The sequence below is a fragment of the Microtus oregoni genome, unplaced genomic scaffold (assembly GCF_018167655.1).
Source record: "Microtus oregoni isolate MIOR12 unplaced genomic scaffold, Mior012 000001F_ref0000356, whole genome shotgun sequence".
NCBI classification, from domain to species: Eukaryota; Metazoa; Chordata; class Mammalia; order Rodentia; family Cricetidae; genus Microtus; species Microtus oregoni.
Window position 1 is genome coordinate 17,709,992 of NW_024543060.1, and position 26,341 is coordinate 17,736,332.

The 26,341-nt window shown below is 39.9% G+C and overlaps 1 protein-coding gene across 2 annotated transcripts in view; it reads left to right on the forward strand.

Annotated features, from left to right (window-relative positions):
• The window catches only part of Vwa8 (von Willebrand factor A domain containing 8), a 322,040-nt gene that overhangs the window by 25,274 nt on the left and 270,425 nt on the right, over positions 1–26,341 (forward strand). For both annotated transcript variants that reach the window (XM_041665254.1, XM_041665244.1), the window contains exons 3-4: positions 15,529–15,659; positions 19,413–19,523. In XM_041665254.1, coding sequence (XP_041521188.1) covers positions 15,529–15,659; positions 19,413–19,523 — 242 coding nt within the window. The remainder of the gene's footprint in view (positions 1–15,528; positions 15,660–19,412; positions 19,524–26,341) is intronic.

Consider the following 26,341-nt stretch of genomic DNA (forward strand, 5'->3'; position numbering starts at 1 on the left):
TGTGCTGACACTCTGCTGGTAGGCACACACACACACGATTTAAAAATAAATCAAAAAATACGTATAACTGGGTGTGGTGCCACATGCCTTTAACCCCACCACTTAGGAGGCAGGAGGAACTCTGTGTAGTAAGGAAGCTTCTTGTTGGTCCCTGGCTGCTTAGCCCTGAAATAATCACACAGAAACTGTATTAATTAAATCATTGCTTGGCCCATTAGGTCTAGCTTCTTATTGGCTAACTCTTACATATTAATTTAACCCATCTCCATTAATCTGTGCATCACCACGAGGTGTGTGTGTGTGTGTGTGTGTGTGTGTGTGTGCACCAAGTATGTGGGTATCTTTAGAGTCCTGAGGCAACCGATTTCCTGGAACTTGAATTACATGACATGGGAGCTGGGAATTGAACTTAGGTCCTTCTGGAAGAGAAATGCAAGTTTTTAACTGCTGAGGTATCTCTCCAGCCCTAGATAGATACATTCTTGAGGACTTTCAAAACAAAGGCAAATTAACTTATAAAGTCTTTGACTTTTCCATAAAGTCTTTCCTTGGACTTGGTGTAAACACTCTTTATCTAGTACCTAATTCTTCTTTAATTTTATTTTGAAACATATTGTAAGGCAAAGTGCATTTTGATATATTTTTTCACTTAATCTTGTTGCTTTCTCAGATTTCATCACAAATGTATAATTTAAATTTTTATTAGTGTTTTTTTAATTAATCAATTGAAATGGTATGCTAGTCAGCCTATTTTCATTTTTGTATATATTGGAAAATGATTAAGTTGAGCTAATTAATATGTCCATTACCTCACAGTTTTTAAACTTCATTTATTTATTTACATCCTGGGGCAGCCCCCACCATCTTTCCCTCCTGATACCTCTCCCTCACTCAGATACATTTTGTTGTTGTTGTTGTTTTGGATTTTTTCGAGACAGGGTTTTTCTGTAGCTTTTGGTTCCTGTCCTGGAACTAGCTCTTGTAGATCAGGCTGGCCTCGAACTCACAGAGATCCGCCTGCCTCTGCCTCCCGAGTGCTGGGATTAAAGGCGTGTGCCACCACCGCTTGGCTCAGATACATTTTTTGCTGAGATTACTTAAAATCTACTCTTTTAGCCATTTTCAAATATATGATACTATGCTGGCTAGTTTTGTTAACCTGACAAGCTGGAGTCATCAGAGTGGAGGGAATGGCAATTGAGAACTGAGCCAAAGACTAGCCTGTAAGGCATTTTCTTAGTGACTGATATAGGAGGTCCTAGCTCATTGTGGGTGGGGCCATCCCTGAGCTGGTGGTCTTGGATGCTCTAAGAAAAAGGACTGAGTCATGGGGAGCAAACCAGTAAGCAGCATCCTCTATCAGCTCAGAATTCCTGCTTTGGTTTCCCATCTGACTGTGATTCAGGATATGCAAGCTAAATAAACCCTTTCTTCCCAAGGTACTTTTGGTCATTGTGTTTCATCACACAGTAGAGACCCCAACTAAGACCATCATCAAATATAGTCAGCATGCTTTAGAACACATCTGGACTGGTTTCTCCTGATATTTTATACTCTTTGATCAACATGGCTCCAGTGCTCTCTGCCTTGAGATTTACAATTTTTGGTTATGTAATAGGTTAAAAGGGATTTCTCTGGGTCTGCCTGTCAATTTGGCCATGGTTAATGACCATATTTAAATGAGAAAACAAACTCAAATAGAAAACCCTTCACTTAAAAATAGCGATTTAAAATCTCTATATGTGAAAGAGGATTACATATTTAGTATACAGATATTCCTACAAATTGATGAGAATAATCATGTGTGACCGGTAGAAAGTAAGCCAAGGATTTCTTTTTTTTTTCAATTTTTTTATTGAGCTATATATTTTTCTCCACTCCTCTCCCTTCCTCCTCCTCCTCTTCTACCCTCTCCCATGATCCCCATGCTCACAATTTACTCAGGAGATCTTGTCTTTTTCTACTTCCCATGTAGATTAGCTCCATGTATGTCTCTCTTAGGGTCCTCTTTGTTTTCTAGGTTCTCTGGGATTGTGAATTGTAGGCTGATTTTCTTTTATTTATATCTAAAAGCCACTTATGAGTGAGTATATACAATAATTTTCTTTCTGGGCCTGTGTTACCTCACTCAATATGATGTTTTCTAGCTCCATCCATTTGCCTGTAAATTTCAAAATATCATTTTTTCTGCTGTGTAGTACTCCATTGTGTAAATGTACCACATTTCTCTTATCCAACGGGTCAGGGGGCATTTAGGTTGTTTCCAGGTTCTGGCTATGACAAACAATGCTGCTATAAAAATAGTTGAGCACATGTTCTTGTGACATGATTGAGCATCCTTTGGGTATATAGTCAAAAGTAGTATTGCTGGGTCTTGAGATAAGTTGTTGCCTTGTTTTCTGAGAAATTGCCATACTGACATCCAAAGGGGCTGTACCAGCTTGCACTCCCACCAGCAATGCAGAAGTGTTCTCTTTACCCCCACATCCTTTACAGAATAAGTTGTCATCAGTGTTTTTGATCTTGGCCATTCTTACAGGTATAAGATGGGATCTCAGAGTTGTTTTGATTTGCATTTCTCTGATGACTAAGGATGTCGAACATTTCCTTAAGTGTCTTTCAGCCATTTTAGATCCTATGTTGGAGAGTTCTCTGTTTAGGTCTGTACCCCATTTTTTTAATTGGATTATTTGTTCTTTTGATGACCAATTTCTTGAGTTCTTTGTATATTTTGGAGATCAGACCTCTGTCCGATGTGGGATTGGTGAAGATCTTTTCCCTTTCTGTAGGCTGCTGTTTTCTTTTGTTGACTATGTCAACAGAAGCTTCTTAGTTTTAGGAGGTCCCATTTATTAATTGTTTCTCTCAGTTTCTGTGCTACTGAGGTTATATTTAGGAAGTGATCTCCTGTGCCAATGTGTTCGAGTGTACTTCCCACTTTCTCTTCTTTTTTTTTTCTTTCTTGTTTTTTTGTTTTTGTTTTTTGAGACAGGGTTTTGCTATAGTTGTAGAGCCTGGCATAGGACTAGCTCTTGTAGACTAGACTGGCCTCGAACTCACAGAGATCCGCCTGCCTCTCACTCCCGAGTGTTGAGATTAATGGCGTGCGCCACCACCACCCGGCCCCACTTTCTCTTCTAAGAGGTTCAGTGTGGTTGGTTTTATGTTGAGGTATTTGATCCATTTGGGCTTGAGTTTTATGCCTGGTGATAGATTTGGATCTCTTTCATTCTTCTACATGTTGATATCCAGCACCATTTGTTGAATATAGTTTCTTTTTTTATTTTATATTTTTTGCTTCTTTGTCAAAAATCAGGTGTATGTAGGTGTGTGGATTGATGTCCGGGTGTTTAATTCAGTACCATTGGTCCTCCTGTCTGTGCTTATGCTAATACCAGGCTATTTTCAGTACTGTAGCTCTGTAGTAGAGTTTGAAGTCAGGGATTGTGATGCCTCCAGAAGTTTCTTTATTGTACAGGAGTATTTTGGCTATCCTGGGTTTTTTACTTTCCTGTATGAAGTTGGTTATTGTTCATTTGAGGTCTGTGAAGAATTTTGCTGGGATTTTGATGAGCATTGCAGTGAATCTGTAGATTGCTTTTGGTAAGATTGCCATTACTATGTTAATTCTACCTGCCCAAGAAATTGGGAGATCTTTCCATTTTCTGGTGTCCTCTTCAATTTCTTTCTTCAAAGATTTAAAGTTCTTGTCATACAGGCCTTCCACTTGTTTGGTTAGATTTGGTTACTCCCAGATTTTTTAAGTTATTTGTGGCTATTGTGAAGGATGGTGTTTCTCTTTTTCAGCCCATTTATCATCTGTGTAAAGGAGGGCTACTGACTTTTTTGAGTTTATTCTGCATCCTGCTACATTACTGAAAGTGTTTATGAGTTGTGGGAGTTCCTTTAAGCCAAGGATTTCAGTAGGCACAACAAAGAAGAGGAATGAATGGCCAGTGGGTGTGTGAGCAGTGTTATAACCCAGCTCGACAGCCAGCTAGTGGCAGATTTCACACATCACCTTGACCAGAGTTGAAAACTGTCATGGTACAGAGTGTCCAGGAAATGGCATTCTGATATATTCTTGGCAGAAGCATTAGTTCCTAAGACTTTCTGGGAGTGCGAGACAACAGCTGCTATTAAAGTAAAAAGAGATTGCCTCTCAGACTGTCATATCAAAAGTGTCTGTTCTCACCAGTTTACACTGAGAAGTGCTGGGTGTGCCGGTGCCTGTCTGTAATTCCAGTTATTTAGAAGGCAGAGATAGGATCAAGAGTCTGAGGCCAAGCTAGGCCTGATGATACAGGTTTACAATCTTAGCTAATCAGGAGAGTAAGGCAGGAGGATTCTAGGTTCAAGTCTTGCCTGGCTAGCAGAACAACTTCAAAGGCAGCCCTAGGGAATTTATCTCAAAGCTGCATCAAAACAAAGTTAAGGGTGGGTGGGGTTGATAGATAGCTGTTAGACCTCATCAGAGGAGTTTTTCCTGGTGGATGGTGGTTGGTGCAGAAACTCAGCAAGCCATCCAGTGCTGTGAATAAGGGTGGACCCTGCAGAACTAATGGGATGTCTCCATCACTTTGCCAAGGCTCAGGGGCCCTATTAGAGGGGTCAGGAAAATTGTAAGGGCCAGAGGAAGACAGTGTCTTCTGCAACATACACTCAGGAACCCAGGAATCAGGTGATTTAAGCTTTCTTTCTGTAGTTCTGCTTCCATGGTTCCAGAAAATACTATGCAAACTGCCAAGGGAGTGAAGCAATTAATAAGCTGTCACACCATGAACCACAAAAGTGATTAGCACTGGCAAGGTGTTCGTAAAGGTGTAATAAGTGACACTTGCATGTGGCACTAACATGTGAGTGTCACCAGCGACCGACTAATTGGACCTCAGGCCACTCGATAGGAAGGAAATAATATTAGGTACTAGAAGCCTAGCCAACTTTCTGGAGCTAGTGAGGTCATGGAATTTATAAAAGAATTTCCTATGGTTGTTTTACTAGACCAGCATAATTCCTAGTTGGTTTCTACTTCTTACCTCCACTCACAGGTAAGTGTAGCTACATGTCCTCACCGAAGAAGCTTCTCTTTATAGCTGATGAGACCACCACAGAAAATCACAAGTGAATGCAATGCAGAGATCAGTAGATCATGGGGAGTCCAGCCCCAGTAGATACATCTGTATCACAGTTCCTGCATCTCTGGCTCAGAGAACGTTGAGGAAGTATGGGCAGAAAGACTGTAAGAGCCAGAATATCAGGAAGTCTGCAATAGTCTGTCCTAGAAAGGGTTGCATAAAGACAAGACTGAGAAAATGGCAATATCAATAGACATGCTACCATAGAAGAGGGAGAATTTTGTGGGGTCCCACTACTATACAAAGAACTATAGAAGCATCTAATCTACATGGGAAGTAGAAAAAGACAAGATCTCCTGAGTAAATTGGGAACGTGGGGATCATGGAAGAGGGCAGAAGGGGAGGAGGATGGAAAGGAGGGGACCGGAGAAAAGTATATAGCTCAATAAAAACAATAAAAAAAAATAAGCCTGTAGAAACTAATGATTGCTGGGAGGGGGAGAATTAGCCTCTTCCAGAGATGAACCCCCTTAATGGTTATCCAAAACTCTTACTGGTCAGCGCTGAAACCATATACACACAAAGAACAACAAAAAAGGCTTTGATAAAAATACATTGTTTGAAACTCTCAAGGAATTAATATATTATCTTTAAAAAAGTGGAGATGGTGATGTAGGTCAGTGGTAGAGTGTGTACAATATGTAAGGCCCTAGATTTAATTCCTAGAACTAAGAGAAAAAAAGTCTGAGGCTAGTGTGGAATATATAAGAAGAGCTTCAGTGTAATAAATAGGCACACACACACAAAATGTTTCTTTTGACACAGCAGTTTCTTTTTGGGAGAGCTCTGTTCACTGAGGAAAAATCAGCACATATTAAAGCATGTATATATACAATATATATTTTAAGATTTTAGGGTTTTGGGTAGGAACAAAAATTAGAAACACTGAGTCCATCAATAGGAATAATGATCATCCATAGCTATTGAGAAGAAAAACAGATTTACATCTGTGAATCTAGAGAAAATCATGATGTTATCGTTAATCAAAACCATTTTTTTTTTTTTAAAGAACATCTTCTGTTTGGAGTGCTTCTAACTTAGTTTTACTTGCAGGGCTTTGGTCTAAGAGTGGGACTGGGCATGGAAGAGTCTGGAGTAAAGAGCCTTCAGTTTACACACTTGAGGGGTTGTTGTCAACCCACATTTCTCTTTAAGACAGGGTATACTAAGTAGCCCAGGCTGGCCTGTAGCTTAGGCTCCTCCTGCTGTAGCTGCTAAGTGCTAGGATTATAGGTGTGCACCCCCATGCTGACTCCCACATGCGCAGTTTCCCAGTAGGTAACTGAAACTCCATGTCTAAAATAAAGATTTTATTACAGAATGGCTACTTTACACATTTTAACTGCTTTTCCCCTGTAATCTGAATCATAAAAAATTTACACTTTATGTTTAAAGAATTTGGACTTGTTTAACAGGATTTGAAACTTGTTGGTTCTTCTGAGATCCATATATAAGTAAAGATGATTCCTTCCCTTTATGTTTTTGGTGATTTTGTTATGAGTATGACACCCAAACAAAGATGTCTCCAGCAAATTCTCAAGTTCTTATAGATAAGCACTTTAGGGGATAGGTTGTTAAATGAACTTGAATGTTAAGTTATGATGAAAGCATTCTGGTGTGTGTCACCTGTCATCTTGATGCTTTTTTGGTGACTCACTATTCTTCCTGTGTAGCTGTTGTTATTGTATAATACAGATGTTTTTAAGTAACAAAACTTTCTGTTACTGTTGCAAAAATAAATTCAATCAACACAGAAAAATCAAGAAAGCATGAGCCTGACTGTAAGCACCGAGGATGCTCCACTGTGTGTGAGTTCACTATTTTAAGGTTGTGTTACTAGGTATAGCAGGGCACGTTTATATTCATCTGGTACAGTTTGTCAGCTATTGCTGTGATCAGAACACCAACCAGGTAAATCTGTGACTCAGAAAGGTTGTTGTGTCTGTAGAGTTGTCTTGAGTTCTGTATAAATGGAATCATATTGTATTTTGCTTTTTATATATGGCATGACATAATTACTTTGAAATTCTACCATGTTGCACATTTCTCTATTTTAAAAAAGTATTATTCATTTCTATAGGTGTTCGAAGAAGGGCACTTGTTTGTTCCAGGCTGCTTAACCCTGAAATAATCACACAGAAACTATATTAATTAAATTACTGCTTGGCCTATTAGCTCTAGCTTCTTATTGGCTATCTCTTACATATTAATTTAACTCATCTCCATTAATCTGTGTATCGCCACGTGTCTGTGGCTTACCAGCTAAAGTTCCCGGTGTCTGTCTCTGGAGGCTCCATGGCTTCTCTCTGACTCTGACCTTTTTTGTCCCAGCATTCAGCCTTGCTTTCCCGCCTAGTCCTGTTCTTCCCTGCCATAGGCTCAAAGCAGTTCTTTATTTGTTAACCAATAAAAGCAACACGTAGACAGAAGGACCTCCCACAACTTGCTCACCTGTTGATGGACATTTGAAGTTATTACTGCTTTTGAGGCTTTAGAAAGAAAACTGGGATTATGAGATTGTAGGCTTAGTCTATTTAAATCAGGATATTTGTTTTTCAGCTATTGAAATGTAGAAATGTATTTGTTTATTATGAATTTTGGATATTAACCCCTTATTCTCATATATGTTATACACACACATCTTTATAAATATACTCACTGCTGGACGTTGGTGGCACACGTCTTTAATCCCAGCACTTGGAGGCAGAGGCAGGAGGATCTCTGTAAATTCAAGGCTAGCCTGGTCTGCAAGAGCTAGTTCCAGGATAGGTTCCAAAGCTACATACAGTGAAACCCTGTCTTGAAAAACCAAAAAAAAAAAAAAAAAAAAAAAAGGAAATATATGAACTATACTCTCCCTAACCTTGTACAGTCCCCCACTCTGTAGGGTGCCTTTCATTCTGTGTTTTAATTTTTTTCCATTTAGAAGCACTTACTTTCATATAGGCCTGTTTATTTATTTTTGCTTTTGTAGCCAAAGCTTTGGTATGACACCCCAAAAGTCATTGCCAAGGCCAATTCAGGAGATTCCCACCATGTTCTCTTGTTTTATGGCTTTTGGTTCTTTATTAGTTTTAAGCTGATTTTGTATAGGCTGTGAGATAAAGCTCTGATTTCATCCTTGGCATGTGGAAATAGTTTTCCCAGAATCATTTGTTGAAAAGATTATCTTCCCCCATCATGTCCTCTTGGTACCCCGTCTCCATAGTTAAACAGATTTATTTCTGTGCTCTTTATTTTGTTGTGCTGGACTGCAGTTTGCATTTGCACCAGTACCATACTGTGTTGATCCCAGCAGCACAGCCTTTGTCATGTGCAGAATCGAGATTTATATACGCCTGTGTTCACAGAAATGTGGTGAGAAAGCTGAAGGGGACCACGTGGGTGAAGGAAGACAGCAGGCAAGAGGAGGAAGGAAGGATATGGAGACAGCAGGTGTGGACGACGATACACGTGTAGGGAAGTGTTACTACCAAGAGCCATTGTTTTGTGCACCTGTGAAAAGGACAAAAAAGAAAATATACTTCATATATTTTGTGCCCATTTCACAAAAGAATATGTTATGAAAATGGTCTTATATTAAATATTTCCTAAAGCTTCACTTTAAAACATAAATTATAAATTAATATAATTTACTTATTTGGTTAAAATGTTAAGACAACATAATAGGTATATCGAGAATAGGTATATCACATCCTCACCCTGTTGCCATTTTCATAGTTCCAGGGATATCTCCTCTTTGTATTTCTATGTAAATTCTAGTGCTTATGCATTCCCCTCACACACAGGCACAGTGTGACACTTACTCATATTGGATATGCTGTAATTTACTTAATCTATATTGATGGGTTTTTCTCATTTTAAGAAAAACCTCATCTGGGCTGAACACTCATGCCGGTGTTCCCCTTTCAGCTAGTTGTGCTTGGAGCCGTGTTTGCTAAAGACTCATCAGCTCACCTCGGGGGCTTTATACACACTGAGGTTTTCTACACATATTGTTTCTCTTTGGCGTCTTGAAGGAAGGACCTTACTTTACTATCCTCATCTTTGTATTCTTGATGCTCAGCATATACTAGATCCTCACAAATAGAGCTGTGTGAGTGATTTTAGGTTTTACCCATTTAGTCCACAAAACTATGTTGCAAATAATGAAGACTTGGGCTTTGAACACATCACTTTGTGTCCCCCACCTCCATGTCTTCACTCTGCTGTCATTACCTCCAGGAACAGATTGACATTTTAGTAGCGTATTCACTTGCAGTGAGGAGGGCTACTGTGCTTTCTTTACAACCCCTAAGTATATTGGAGAATGACCAGACTCCTGGTAGCCTGGGTTTAGATCCTTCTGAGTAATGTTTTTGTAAATGTGTAATAATATTTTGTCTGAATGTATGTTTGTGTGTACTGCATACATGCCTGGTACCCATGAATGTCAGAAAAGAGTGTCAGATCTCATGGAACTATAGTTACAGTTGGTTGTCTGTCACCATGTGGGTGCTGGGAACTGACTCCCAGGCTCTGCAACCATCTGTGTAATTTTCATGGGGTGATTGAGGTGAGTAAAATGAAATGTCCCTGGGAAATCCCTGACTCAGCCTCTGAGGGTTAGCTTGGGGGTAAGTTCTGTGCCCTGTTCTCTTTAATTTCTTCAGAGTGCACTCTTGGCCCAGCAGGTGATTTGAGTGGCCATCTAGTCTGAACCTGGCCTGCACCTGGCCTGCACCTAGACTGCACCTGGCCTGCACCTAGCCTGCAGCTAGTGTGCACCTGGCCTGCACCAGATCTGCACCCCTGGCCTGCACCTGGCCTGCACCTAGTGTGTGCCTGGTCTTCACCTGGTCTGCACCTGGCCTGCACCTGGCCTGCACCTGGCCTGCACCTGGCCTGCACCTGGCCTGCACCTAGCCTGCACCTAGTGTGTGCCTGGTCTTCACCTGGTCTGCACCTGGCCTGCACCAGATCTGCACCTGATCTGCACCTGGCCTGCACCTGGCCTGCACCTGGTCTGCACCTGGCCTGCACCTGATCTGCACCTGGCCTGCACCTAGCCTGCACCTACTCTGCACATAGCCTACACCTAGTCTGCACTATGTTTGTCCAGGCATACAGCAGAGACAGGGCTTTGCCGGTGAGGACAGACTTAAGACTAAACAAGGTATTTCCATAGCTGTAGTGCCCATGGTAGTCATAGCTGACAAATATTAACTTTTTTGGAAAATGAGAAAACTTAAACACAGAATGGACTAAATGCCTGTCCAGGGCCGCTGAGGAAAGGATGATTAACTCCAACTAGGACTGTTTGGCTGCAGATGCTTTGTGTTTTCACTGTTTTATGTTGTTTCTTAGAATACAAAAAAAATCAATAGTTTTCAAGGATTTATTATGAGGGAATTGGAACTGTGCTTAATTTTAGTTTTAAGTCTTTACATCGATGATGACTTGGCTTCTATATGGGGAGAAAAATCATGGTTTAGAGCATGAAGTTCTTGAATATGACAGCATAGTCAGAAGTAGTTATGATTTTATTTGTAGAAAGCCATGGGATAAGACTTTAGTTAGAAATGCAGCCAACGTGACCCAGATGTTTTATCTTTACAGGGTAGGACAGCCTAGACAGTAAGGTCAAGCTCCGTGATACTGTCTTAACACTCCCAGAAGGTAGTGGCATCTTGTGCCTGAAGTCAAAGCTAGGGGTTTCTCTCATGCACAGGACCTGTTTATATTATGTTATGCATGGCAACTTGGCAGTTTATTTTGCAGATGTTCGTAATGTGCAGTCTTAAATCTTGTTCTATTTCTGGCATGCTTTTAAGTATGACTCATGTTTTCTTGAGGCTGTCCTAAAAATACTGCTGGTTGAAGCGTTAATGTGAAATACACCACAGGCATCACACAGCACCGCATAATGCTTGCCTTCTGTAGAGTAATGCAGCTCCCCAGCCAATTAAAGGTGGAAGTGCTTTTAAGAATGTGCTGCACTAAAAATGCGAACAGGGAGAGTGGGGATTTTATGGAAATATAATGTACAGAAATAACAGTGACTTCCAAATTCTAATAAAGGATGAAACATATCATTAATGTCATAAAAATAATAGAAGCAGGACTAATGGGCAGAACAGCATTTAATGCGAATGCTAAATTTGATGTAAACCTGTGGTAGGGAAAGTCTTGATGCTGAAGGTGTCAAAAAGCTTTTGTAGAGAGCTGGTAAGATGGCTCAGTAGGTAAAAGTGCCCACTGCTGAGCTGGGCAACCTGAGTTTGAATCTCAGAACCCAGTGGAAGGAGAAATTCACTCATGCAAGCTGTCCTCTGACCTCCACAAGTATGCTGTGGCACATATGCTCACAGGTGTGTGTGCGCACACACACACACACACACACACACACACAGAGAGAGAGAGAGAGAGAGAGAGAGAGAGAGAGAGAGAGAGAGAAGAATAAAGGCTTCTGTGGGGTGGGGTATGTGAGATGTGAAATCTGAAATGCAAGCTTTGGACTTGAACAACTTAAGTGTAATTAGCTCTTTTTCATCAACCTTACACAAATGGCTCTCCTCTCCAACGTTAGTCAACCTTACACAAATGGCGCTCCTCCAACGTTAGTCAACCTTACACAAATGGTGCCCCTCTCAAACAGTGGTTTTCTCTTTGCAAAATGGGAGTGAGAGCTTGCATAGCATTCATTTACTTTATAAACCCTTGATCTGTGTGCTTAATATAATTTTCACAACTCTAAGTACAATTGTATTTATTAAAAAGTCAGGGAAATGACACTGGGAGCTTAAATGAGTTGATTAAAGTTACACAACTAATAAATATCAGAATTGAGATTTGAACTCAGACGATGTGGCTCAAATCTGTCTTACATAATATGGCCTCTGCCACCTAGGCCTGCTGTGAGATCTAAATGAGATACAGTGGAGAAAATCATTTGTGTTTTTATTTGACACATGTTAGGCAAGAAATGAATTACAGCCATTATTGGTTATCTATTTTAGCAGAGTTTCACACCCCAGAAAATAGGGCCCTGGGAATTTGCATATACTCCTGTGAGCACTTGTGGGCGTATCTTTCACGTCAGCATGATGCTTGTGTGTTGAGGATCATAGAGGCAACTGACAATCTCAGCAACACCTTCACTTGCCCTTGGACTCTGGTGATTCTTGACAGTGATGATGCTGCCGTCACTCTTGCTGGCCGAAATTAAGCAGCATGGAATTAACCAAGGAGGCCAGCCTAGTTTTGTTCTCTTATCTTCCTTCTGCCTCACCTCTCAGGTGCCGGGGATACACACGTGTGAGCGCCCACATTAAGCCCTGTTATTGGGAGAAAGTCTATTATTGGGGAAAAAAATAAAGTAGGAAACATGGTCCCTGAGAAGATGTGCCTAACAAATGTCAGGCACAGATGAAGTGGTGGCGAGAGTCCTAGTGTCAAGAGTGCCATTGGTCTCCTGCGCAGGATAGACTGACTATCTTGGATATTAAATAGTCATGAATTGTGAGGGACTTGTGGGGTATGTCCCTTTCTGTATTAGTGATGGTTCTCTAGAGTTACGGAACTTATAGAATGAATCTCTCAATATATAGAGAAAGAGAATTTTCTAGAATGACATACAGTCTGTGGTTCAGTTAGTTCAACAATGGCTGGCTATGAACAGAAAGTCCAAGAATTTTGTAGTTGCTCAGTCCAGGAGGCTGGATTTCTCGGCTGGTCTTCAGTATAGACTGTAATCCTGGAGTAGACTCCAATGGCTGTGAAGGAATGGACTGGCTAGTGAGACGAGTGCAAAGAGCAAAAGCTTCCTCTTCCATGTCCTTGTATCAGCTTCCAGCAGAAGGGATGGCCCAGATTAGAGGTGGGTTTTTCCAGTTTAAAAGGTCTGCTTTAAAGATGCGTGTGTACGCCTCAAGTTCTGTATTAAATGTGTGTCTTCCTACCTCAGAGATCTAGATTAGAGGTAGGTCTTCCCACTTCAAATTAAGCAAAAATCCTTCATAGTTGTGCCCCAGTTTTGGGTCTTAGTTAATTCCATATGTACTCAAGTTGGTAACTAAGACTAGCCATTATGCCTTCCCTGCTGAACTATTGGCTACTGAAGGAATCTGGGAGATGGGGAATATTTATTGGCTGAATTGAATAGTTCCATACCTATACTCAAATGTGTGGCTCCAGTTGAATTCATTGGTTCATTGAACAAAACAAAGCATGACATGAATATGGGAAAGGGACCTGTAGGAGGATGGCCATTGGTTGGGATGGGGATATGAAGAGGAAGATGAAGAGGTTTGGGAGGCGAGAGCCAGAGTGCACCACACTCCTGTATGGAACTGGCAAAGAACAAACTTAAGTTGAGCTATTCCCGAGACTAGCTGATCCATTGCAGTCCCTATTTGTAGAGACTCAGTTATCTTCAATAATATCATTTTCTTGGTTTTTGCTTTCTTGAGCATCGTTTTATTATATATGTATGTATTTCTAAAGAAATGATTTGCTAATACATTGAGCTTTATCAATACCATGAATGTGATTATTTTTTCACTCAATTACATATCTTTAGAGGTTTGGCATCTTGTTGGAAATAACCATTAAATGAATTTCACATAATTTTTTTATTATCTGCTTGTATTATAATAAGCTCCCTTTGGTGCTGGGGCCCAGGTCCAAGCATGAAGGTCATTTATGTTTGATAGATCCCATATACATACAGTTTGAAGATAGTTTCAAGCAATATTTTTAGCGCCTTTGCATTTTGACAGTAACTTGTTACATGAGCTTGAGTGTGGAATTTTCCACCGTGGTGTGACTTTGGGCACTAATAAAGTTTCACGTTTTGGAGCATTTCTTTTCATGTTAAGGATCCTCAACCTTTGTGATAGTTTCTGTTGTTACACAGTTAACTAGTATGTGTATTTTAGCCACTCTTCTGTCTTCTGTGTTGTTTGGAGCACTGCTGCTATAGGTTTTCTACTTTTCTTTCTTTCTTTTTTCTTACTGGGTTTCATTATGTAGCCCTGGCTGACCTGAAGCTCACAGGGATCCTCCTGCCTCTGCCTCCCTACTGCTGGGATCAAAGGTGTGCCCCACAGCGTCTAACCTTTTCTAGAAGTACAAGAGCAAGAATTTTTTCCTTGTGTATTTAGTGATGAACCCACTGGCTTATTGTGTGATTACCTGTGAACAAACAAACTAATTATATCAATTTAATAATTTTAGAAAATGCTTAGGTAGAAGTTGAACATGTTGATGATTTACTTAATTAATAGACTGGAACCGCTTTGTTTGCGGCCATCTTATTCCCAAAAGAATGGGGCTGTGGTTGCTGTCCTGAGCATAAAGCCACTAACCACTTAGAGCAGCTTTGATGATCCACAAGTGACCCTCCCCACACTGCCGCGTGATGACATTCTCTCATAGGAGGAGGAGGAGGCAGGAAGGGCGTTAGCCCCTCCCCTGAGGTGTCAGCCAGCCCTCTGTTTTCCTCTCCTATATGTGTGTAATTCTACCAGATGATGTGGTCTTCAACTGCTGGAGTGTATAGAGGAGAGGCTAACAAAGTGTGTGGGGGTGGAGCTCTCTGTAAATCAGGGAGGAAGTCATTATCCATGTTTAGTGGGAGTTTCTGGTGTTGTGGGGCCACTCACATTCCTGTAAGTAACTTCACACACCCATCCTCTAGTAAGTAAAGTCAATAGACTCTTTAGCTCACCAAACTGGACTTGGACAGAATTATTCTTTTGGTTTGTTATTGATGCCCTATCTATTGTGAGTAGACATGTGCTGATATCTTAGGAAATGTGCATGCACCAAATGGTGTAGAGAGTGGACTTGAATTATAGATTCCTTTGCCTGTCTTCCAACCAGTGCTACTTTAGATTTAAACAGACTCTAGCTTTTTGTGTCTGTAATGATCATTATTTGTCTGGAATTATTTGGCCATATCTCCCTTTGGAATAAAAAGGTTAGGCTTTGAAACTGATGAAATAATGATACCAGTTCCTCACTCGTCCATAAAGAGCACTTTCATTCCTTTAAGGACACCTATAGATGATTTTACCAGTGTTCTCATGTGCTTTGAAATGTAGGATAGTCCATGGCCATACCTCCCTGAACGCGCCCGATCTTGTCTGAAATGTAGGACATATGATCCTTTGATGTCTGTTTGATATTTTTTCTGTTTTAGCATTGATAATAACTTTAATATGAAACAGAAATTTTGCCAGCATTTCCTTCCTTCCTTCCTTCCTTCCTTCCTTCCTTCCTTCCCTCCTTCTTTCTTTCAATCCAAATGCATATTTTAAATACATAGGCTATGTTATTTGGGGATTTATATAATTATATAGCAAAACTATTATACTTAAATTTGAATTTTATTTCTTTATTTTCCTCAAAGTTTCAGAATCTCCAGCTCAGTCCATAGTCCAGCATCTGAGATGGATAATGCAGAAGGATCTGTTGGGGCAAGATATCTTTCTCATAGGACCTCCTGGGCCTCTTCGGCGCTCTGTTGCCATGCAGTACTTGGTGAGCAATCAATTCTTGTCACTTCCTAAGGGTCTTAGCTTTGATAAAGGATAGAAAATAAATGAAAGTGAAGAATTTATAAATATAGCAGAATTAGCTGCACTAGGATAAGCACTGTCATCAAGCGATGACTAGCTCATAAAGAGCTCAGCAGAAGTTACTTGGGAAGCCCTTGTGCACTGACCTTTCAGAACCGAGGCTTGCATAGATATATGGATGTATATACACATATATAGTAGCTTGCATAGATATAGATGTATGTATGTACATACACACACACACACACACACACACACACACACACACACTTTTTTTTCTGGTTCTGTAATTAGAAAGCCTTCCACTTTCAGAAGGAAAGAAATCTAAACCGAGGCAGTGAGTAGTGAGCAGATAGAATCAGCAGCCCTGAGACTGTAAAACCTAACACTACAGCTCTTTCTCCTGGGTTACTCAGGGAATATTTCCTTATCACAGGCTCACAACTTAAAAGACGAAGCAGTTCCTTTGAGGTTTTGAAGTTGTGTGGTTTTTAGAGGGGACCCAAGGTGTAGGACATTTTTAATGTCATGCCTACATACTGCTTTTATAGGTGAGAAAACAAATGAACAAAGATTGGCTGATCCACTCAGTCTTCACTCAGTCTTTAGCTAGGAAATGATGGAGTTAGACTTGAGCCGCCATTTCACCTCTTTGACACTGTTCTCTTGTATAATGCTAGTTCTTTGAAAACTGTTATGTGAATTGAAATCTTTAGATCTCAATGCCAAAAGGAACATTTAAAGGCCTTTCTGTTATCCTGTCAGTATTAATAGGCATTGTTCTCCTGATTTAGGCAAGAATGATTCACCTCAGATGAAGTTGTGTTCTGAATGTCTTTTTAGAATGTAAAAAAACTCTTGTTAAAACTTCCTTGTGTTATTTATAATTGAAGAATTGATTTCTTTGTTGTTGAAATCTGTTTTATATGCTTTATCTCAGTGGCACATTTAGTTTATCTTTTATTTAAATTTTTGTGTGTGTGATGTATGTGCACGGACACACATGTGAATGCTCCCCATGACCAGAGTCTCCTGGAGCTGGAATTATAGGAGGTTGTGAAACTCCAGTCTTCTGTATGAGCACAGAACTCTCTTAACTGCTGAGCCCTCTCTCCAGCCCCAAATTTCCTTTAGAACTTCATAATGTTTATGAGGCAGGAAGAAGAAAAGTGAAATAGACAAATCAGACACAGAACCCCCACTGGCCTATAACTTTCATCTCTTTTATCCATGCCCAGAGTCAGTTTGTGAGGTGTGTCCGATCCTATAGCATTGTCCTGAGCACACAAGGCGAAAGGGTCTTGTTTAAGAATGAGGTACTTTCCTCCACTCATTTCAAAGACTATGATATGTCATTGAGATTTTGTTTTTGTCCTGGCTTTGAAATTCTTAGAAATGTGGAATGAGAGGGCTAAGATATCATAGGGATTTAGTTTAACAATGCAATGTAAGACTACAAGTGTGAAGCCACATGACTGTTACCCCCAAATTTCAAGTGGTAAAATAGATCTGAAGTAGCCAAACATATATGACAACTCAATAGTGCCCTGCCACCTTGCAAACTTCAGTGAATACTGTTGTCACCAGATGTAAGTCTTCACTTGTTAATGTCCTGAGTGGATAACATTTTGGGAGCAAGCTTGCTGAAGCTAATAAAAATTGATAGACAATTTGTTACTTGTCTGTGATATTAAAGAAGAATTTAGATCATTTAAAACGATTCAGCTGCCTTCTGCTGCCTCTTCTGGCGTGTTCCCTCCTTTTTTCATGAAGTAGTGCCTGGTAGTGCCTGGTGCTTAGCTGATGAAGGAGGCCATCAAGACTGAGGTTAGTAGTTCAAGATTAAACTGTGGTGCTCTTTGATAATAAGAGGTGCTGGGCCGGGCGGTGGTGGCGCACGCCTTTAATCCCAGCACTCGGGAGGCAGAGGCAGGTGGATCTCTGTGAGTTCGAGACCAGCCTGGTCTACAAGAGCTAGTTCCAGGACAGGCTCCAAAACCACAGAGAAACCCTGTCTCGAAAAACCAAAAAAAAAAAAAAAAAAAAAAAAAAAAGAGGTGCTGGTCATGATGGTGCACACCTTTTATCCCAGCACTTAAAAGGCAGAGGCAGGAGAATCAAAGTTCTAGGTTAGCCTGACAAGTCTACACACACACACACACACACACACACACACACACACACAGAGAGAGAGAGAGAGAGAGAGAGAGAGAGAGAGAGAGAGAGAGAGAGAGTTTTGCCAATCATTGTAAATGAAAGGGTTTTAGGGAGGGAGTTACGTTCAGCCATTTAAAGAAGCAGACATGATGTTATTAGTGATGTGTTCTGGAAGCAAGAAGTGAGTATCTGCTAAAAGAAGAGAATTACTGTATTCTAGAATAGGAAAATATCATTTGATATTATTACATCTTTATGATTATGCATTTTCTCTATTTTAAACGTTTGTCTCTTTGTTGTTAAACTTGAAATTATGGCAATCTGGAACAAAGAAATTTAAAAGAACTGAAAGATAATAAAGTATTGTTCATTAATGTAACAGGGATAAGTTGCAAGGAAATACAATCCCATTGAGTGAAAAGCTCCTTCTCCAGTAATGACATGATCTGTCAGCTTTTCCCTGTATCCTTAAGTAAATTAATTTCTTTGATTAGTAAAAGTTTATTATATCCTTTATTTGATTGGAGAGTGTCACTGTTCCTAATTCACCATTGTAAGAGCAAGGGTAATGCATCCAGTTGTTAGGTTACGACAACATTGTTCTCCAAGTAGGTAAACTGCTCTGAGATGGTATATTCTAGATGTCTTTCTGCCCCCCCTTGATCACATAATGTTTTGGGGGACTAGACAGGTTTTTCTTCTCTCCCTTTCCTTTAGCTTCCTCTTCCTTCTCTTCCTCTTGCTCTTTTCCATCTGCTTCAGCTGTTGATGTCTAGTCTTTGTTTCACACTTGGTAAAGTATTGAACAATAATGTTGTATTCAGTTGCCAAACCTTGGTCAATGGAGTAAATGAATTGTAACCACACTTTAAAAAAGTTAAATATTACTTACAAAATTTGTTATGACTTGTAGGAAAATTGCCCAATAATTATTCATGATATTTGAAAAAGAATTCAACAGGATAAATTTAGGTTTTCAGGATTCAATTTTGATTCTTGGTACTTAAGTAGTAGGATGGAGTACAGTAAAAATGAAGCTCTAAGGATGTGTGTGTACGTGTGTGTGAGCACAGTGGGTGCATTTGTGTGTATGCAATGTCTGTGAGCAAATGTATTTATATATGTATACATATGTATGTGTATATGTGTGAGCACACGTGTGTGTTGTGTATATTTATGTGAAGTATGTGTGCTCTTATGTAATGTGTGTGCATGTGTGTGTAGTTTTTTTTTTTTGAGGGGAAGTTTTAAAACATTGTCTCCTATGTAGCCTTGGCTAGCCTAGAACTTGCTATGTAGACCAGGCTGGCCTTGAATTCACAGAGATCCACCTGCCTCTGCCTCTCAAGTGCTGAGATTAAAGACAAGCCCCATTATACCTGGCATTTGTATATTTTGGTATCCAATTTATTGAAAAATTTCAAAGACTCAAAATATTTTCAATTCATAATTATAGTTATAATGCTCTTCTCTAGGCAGTGACTTTGTTGAATAGTCTAAATTGTAGGATGATAGTTTGATTTTTAGCTCTGGAATAATTTTGCTCTGTGTTCTACAGGAACTGACCAAACGAGAGGTGGAATACATTGCCCTGTCGAGAGACACCACTGAAACTGACCTCAAACAGCGCCGGGAGATCCGAGCTGGCACGGCTTTTTACATAGACCAGGTAAGCTCTTACCCGCCAGCCCATGACCGACTGCTCCAGGGTTCTGTGAAACTGACTTGTAAAGTGGAAAGAGAGAGTCTCATGTGTCAGTGAAAGATCGATGTTGTTATTCTTTCTACACAGGTTTGATTTAGGGTTCGATGTTCTTGTTCTTAGGAATGTCTTCATCTAGGTCTAAAGGAGAGCTTGGATGAGGTGGCTGGTACTCAGGTGTCAGCTAAAGATCAGGATTTCTTCGTTTTCAGTTGCTGCTTCTAACTTGCTTATTAACGTAGGAGCTCCCCTAGCATATTAGCATAAGTATTTTCAATCTAAAGTTGACTTAGAGAGATGTGGGTAAAAGCACAGGAAATGAAATACTTCCAGGAATTACAGTATTTTGTTGGGTGTTTCTTAGGTGTTGATAATCAACTAAAATATTCTATGAATGTTACAAGGAAACATATTTCTTTCTTAAAACATTGCATAAACTATTAAATGTTCTTTCAAGTCCCTCATAGAATATAGGGTAAAGACTATAAATAATCTAATTATACAGGAAATATTTGTAGTATCCATTGAATTCATGGGGATGTATTTGGCTCTCTTATTTGCAAATGCCACAAGTTAAAACATAAAATATCTAACTTTAGGGCTGGAGGGATGGCCCAGTGGTTAAGAGCACCTAGTTGCTCTTCCAGAGGACCCGGGTTCAATTCCCAGCACCCACATGGCAGCTTACACCTGTCCAGTTCCAGAGGATCTGACACTTTCATTCCAATGCACATAAAATAAAGCTAAATAAATTTAAAAACAAAAACAAAAAAATCTAACTGTAAGGAACCCACCGATGTCCATTGTTAATAAGGGAGATGAATCAGCAGCTTTGCCACTGGAGGCAGTGGGAGCCGGTGCAGTTCTGCATCGTTGACAGGGACCCTCTCTCAAGACAGAAGACATTGCACACGTGTTTGGATTCAACAGTTACACCTCCAACATTCTTTTTCTCCCAAATGTGCGAGGGATCTCTGATCTTCATGGGCAGCAGAGACAGACTGTGGGAGGCAAGAAGGCCCAGTAGCCACTGTTGGTTCAAACTTTGAAAGTCTGACCCTGAGTCTTACTTATTTAAACATGGCACCGTCTGGTGAAAACTGTTCTTGTGATGACTAACTCAGTCCTGCGTGCCAGCGAAGCATACCTACGTCTCCGAGGGGCAAAGTAAGCTAAATGCTGCTCAGACATAATTGCATCCAAACTCCTGGTAAAGGACATGTGGCACTGTTGATAAAGCTAGATTCTACAGACTGATGAGAAAAACAAGTTTACAAGAATGGTCCGGAGGGGTCCGGTGCTGGAAGGTCTCCAAGCCACACAGATTGCACAGAGGTCACCAGGCTAGAAGGCCCACCTGCTGCAGCCTTCTGGGCAGAAAACTGTTTTGTGTTCCTTTTCTTGAAGGAACAACTCTGTGTGCCAACGCTGCAGGCTCCCCTAGCATGTGTCTGGGAGCACAGAGATCTCTGTGCCCCCTACACAAATGTGTTCATGAAGAACAAAGCTCAGCAATATTAGTTACAAAATTGGAAAACTAATGGAAAACAGTAATGATGCACATTGAAGAGGATAATGAAATAAACCACTGTAAACCATGGTAGCCATTAAATAAACCAGTGTAAGGAGGCTGGGCGTAGCTTCAGGAGAAAGTTGTTGCCTAGCAGGTACAAGGGCCTGGGTTCAAGTCATGATGCACATGTGTGCGCGCCCAACATGGGGTAGGCCACTGGTCTCACCTAGTAAGAAGTCCAGCGTATGAGTGGAAAGAATCGGAAAGACATTCGTGGCAGAAGAAACACATCTGTTCTCTTGTGCACATTGAAATCTTCCAGAAGGCTGCACAAGAAGCAGTTATAGATGTGAAATTAGAAATCTGGAGTGGAAAAGGATGTTTGTTTCTTTTGTGTCTCTCTGACCAAAATACATGACAGTAATGTTAAGGAAGGAGGCTTCTCCCACTTCACAGGAGATCAGAAAGCAGGAAGAGAGAGTGGGCTCCAGCCGCGGCCTGGAGTAGAACCTTCAAAGACTTGCCTGTGGTGGCCCCAGTCCATCAGCCAGGCTCCAGTTTTCCTGGAACAGTACTGCTAGCTGGGGACAAGTGTTGAAACTATGACCTGTTGGGAATCATAGGAGCTGGAGAAGGGGTGGTGGCTGTTTTAAATGTGTGTGTGTGTGTGTGTGTGTGTGTGTGTGCATGCGTGCCTGTGCTCATGTGCCTGTCTGCCTGCCTATTTTCAGATGGAGGTTTTGTCCCCACCTCCCAAGTATTTGAGTTTGTAAGTGCTACATGCTTAAAGGCATGAGATGATTTCATAATAAAATAAATAAAATCTAAACTCTGTAACACAGCCTAACATGGCATCAACATGTGAACTTACCTTGTCTTCCACATTTATTGTCTGGTTTTCCTGTTACAATATATTCATCTCTGAGGGTAGATATTTTGCCATTAAATGATTAAACCTGGCAAATTTTTTGAAGTAAATTGAAAAGAAAAAAGGCAGGACTAAGGAAATTGACTTTCCTGTGGACAAGTGGTTGATCCTTAAGAAAAACTTACCTTTATTTTATGCATATGTGCATGTGTGTATGCCACCTGTCTGTGATCCCCACAGAGATGAGAGAGGACGTCAGTCTTCAGGAGCTGGAGTTACAAGTGGTTGAGTGAGTGTGTCCTGGGAGCTGAGCCCAGAGCCTCTGGAATTGCAGCAAGCTCTCTTAACTGAGCTGTTTCTCTATCCAAATATTGATTTTTTAAATGTCTATTTTGAATTATCACAAGGTATAATTTCCATTTGAATTCTAGATAGACAAAGCTGCTAATTGATTGCCACCTAGTCACGTTATAAGATCCAAAGTCCTTTAAGAAATTCCTTTTATTTCCTTAATATTCTCTTTTTTATAGAATTAATATTTTATTTAGTATGATTTCAACAAAACTGAGCTGAGGAAAAATCAGCATCTGTAAACACATGAAAAAGAAAATAAAATGAATAAAGATGCTCAGAGAAGTTCAAAGTTTTCTTCTCATTTAATGTTGAATAGGCATTTTTTTAAATTAATTAAATTTATTCGTTTATTTACATCCTGACCACAGTTCACCTCCCTCCTCTCCTCTCACTCCCTCTCTCTGCTTCCCCTCCCTCTTCTTAACCATTGAATTTGATGTCCAGCTATAAAGAAAGAAGCTTCAATCACAACCAAGTAATGCCCATAACCTAGATTGATCAACAGATGAAATAATGCCTATAGCTTTCCATGAGTAATGGGAGAACATTTGTGGTTTTCAGTGTGGTTAACATGTTATGATGTCCATGTTATACTAAGAATTTTAAATTACTTGTTATGTTCTTTACAAACATGAATACTTTGTATAGTTTTCTGTCCATAAGCATATGTATTTATTATATAATAATGAGTAAACGTAACAAAAATGAAATACCATATGTAAAATTTCATCATTCCTTTTACACATGGTATCTTTTAAAATCTGGAGACAGTAGGTATTTCTTTGAAATATGTCATTTAAATGTCTATACAATAGTTCAGTTCACCAAATAGTAATGCTGTTATATAATGTTCCGTTCTGTGTGCCCTCTCATACTGCCAACCATTAAATTTTGTGACTTTTCAATATTACAAATAATACTTATTGAATATTATATTTAGATCTCAGTATGATCTGATGGGGATTTAGATGTGGGTCCTAGAAGTACGATTCGTAATGGGCAGAGTGGGACTTTTTAAAGAGCCTCACTATTCATGCCCAGTTTGCTTTCCAGGATGGGTACCCCACTGATGCTCTAAATGATACCCCATTGCCTCATGAGACCACTGCCTCATGGAGTTGTGACATCATTGGTGTCTCTGTATGCTTTGCGAAATTGATAGGCTTTAATTTGCATTTTTGGTTTTTATGTAGGGTGTGATTTTTAGAATTCAATGGCTATTACTTCTCTAAGCTCTCAGTCAGTGGAAAAGGAAGTCAGGGCTCCTCAGGAAGATGCTGGACTCCGCCACAAGCGTCATTGTCAAAGCTTGCTCTAGTTACCTAGTTGCTACAAAGCTCCTTTTATTATTTACAGGAATCTTTTGCAGTGCAGTTTGTAAGACTTTAAAGAAAAATTGCTCAGAGTGAAATATGATTACTTACTTGGATTACTTTGATATCTGTCAAGAAATAAGGAGACCATGATCAATATTTTGCTCACACTTTAACTTTCATTTGCCCAAGATGGTAAACTGACCTAAAAATCAAAATACAAATTCTCCAGTGATTGTTGTTGTAATCTTACCAAAGTTTTCTTCTGAATTTGCGATGTTGTCATTAATATTGTGATTGTCACATGACTCAAAAAAAAAACTGGGGAAAAAAGACTTTTAAGTCAGGTTTAAAATGTACTCAAGTGCAAGGAAATATGATTATCTATAGTACAAATAATTAAACATATATTTACCCTGACCAAGAGGAGATAGATCTTTAACCCTCAAATAGTTTGGGGAGGAGAAAGACAAAATCAAATGATTTCTAGGTTAGGCACTCATTATAATCTTGTCATTTCTTTTATGTGATAATGGGAAGTTCAGTAATGTATGTAGTACATGTTAATATGAAGTTCAGTAATGTATATAGTACATGTTAGTGTGAAGTTCAGTAATGTATGTAGTACATGTTAGTGTGAAGCACAGGGAAAGTAAACATTTACATATTCTCTTCTATTTTAGATTATTTTTGATCAACATTGTTAATAGAAAAAAATACTCCAAGACTTAAAAAAACCCCAAAATCACATCATGTTACAGGTCATAAAAGCAACCCTTAATATATAGTTGAACAGCATCATGCCATTGATGAGACAGGCTGAGTTTATCTTGTCTAATTGCCTTTGATTGACTGGGAGCAGACAAGGAAACATAGGCTCCATCTCATCTCTGGATTCTGGAGCCGTTTCCACACCTGCTTACTGAACTGACAAGGTTGTATTCTGGAAGCTCATTCATGAGAGAAATATTTAGGATTTGGAAAACATCTCTTCGTGGAAACAAGGTTATGAAGAGTGGCTAGGTTCTGGCACTTTTACCAGACCATTTCCAACTATACTGTTTTGTGCTACAATTATCCCAGTTGGGAAAATCTGTCTTTTTATTTTGGCCTCTCTGGCAGCCAAAGCTCAGGCCGTGGCTCCTAATTGTGTCACTCTCATACTGAGACCAACTCTTTCCTGCCTATAATATGAACTGTTTGGAAGGTTTGTGAAATTAAAATTTAAAATATAAAGGGAGATGAACGAGGAGGCATTTACTGGAGAAACCCTCTGTGCTTGGTGTTTTAATCTTCAAAACTTCCTTGGGGGCAGATGACTTGCTTGTCTTGCAGATGAGATAACAGGCTTCCATGGCTAGGGTCATAGAATTGGCTGATAGCAGAAGGAGTATTGATTCTATTGCTTCCCCCCAAAAGTGATGATGGTGACCATTGACGACTGCACTGACCACATGCTGCTATTCATAATTATAAAATAGCTATTTTTTTAAAAAAAAGAAAATAAGCTTGACTTTAATTTTTATGTTAATAACTGAATGTCAGTGTCATATAATTATCTATTTGATGTTTATTTGGGTCCGATATTATAATCAAGGCAAAATGAAATGTGCTCTGTATTTGTAAAAATGGGTCATTTAGCTTCCCTGATTGGGTCATAGATTTCATGCCTGTGCAGACTGAAACTGTGCTAAGGTCTTCCTGTTACAGACTAGCCCTGACCTTGTCCAGCTATCTTTTTTTTTTTTTGGCAAAAGAGGGACATTTTTTTCGTAAACAGATATTAATATTAGGTATTCAGGCTCTTTCTAGACTCTGAAATAGATCCATGAGGTGTACAGGACGAGGACAAACAGAATCCCCGTGGTGAGACATTCAGAGTGTGTTCCACCAGCTTACTGAAACAGTACACCATCATCCATTGTCACCCTGCTGTGAGTAGCACACCTGAACTTCGGTCCTTTCCAGCACAACACAGTACTTGCTGACCCTCCCCTGCTCTCCCTGTTCTTCCCTGCTCTCTTGGGAAGTTTGTAGTTAAAGTTTGTAGATTCCTTGTGTAAGTAAGATCATGTAGAACTTGCCTTCTGTGCTTGCGTTATTTAATCCAGTGATTTCTAGTCCTATCCGTGTTCTTATAAATAACAAGACAGGAGGGAGTCCTTCCTTCCTTAAAATGTTGTTGATTAGTATCCACTGGATGGTGGGTTTTTTTTTCCTTCCCCAAGACAGGATCTCACTATGTAATCTGGCTGTTTTATAACTTGCTATAGACCAGGCTGGCCTTGAACTCACAGAAAGTCATCTGCCTCTGCCTCCCAAGTGTTGGGATTAAAGGAGTGTCACTGGATTACTGATTGTTCTTAACAGCTTGCTGTGTTCTGGGGGTTATCACATTTATTTTTAACTGCATTAGAAGGAAGTGAAGGCTCAAAGATGAACTTGACCAAACTGAGTCTCTCATGGCAAGCAAGTGGATAGTAGACTAACGTACTGCACTTTTGTGTTGCTGGAACAGAATTCCTGAGACAGGTATAATGACCAGAAATTTATTTGGCTCACAGCTTTGGAGGCTGGAAAGTCCAAGATTGAGGGGCTTTTTATCTGAGGAGAACTTTCTTGGCAGAAAGGTAGAAAGGCAAAAGGGGAGGAACAGAAAAGAGGCCAAATTCATCCTCTGTACATAACTAGTCCATGGTCAAGTTAATGATATTAGTCTGTTCATGGTGAGTAGCCT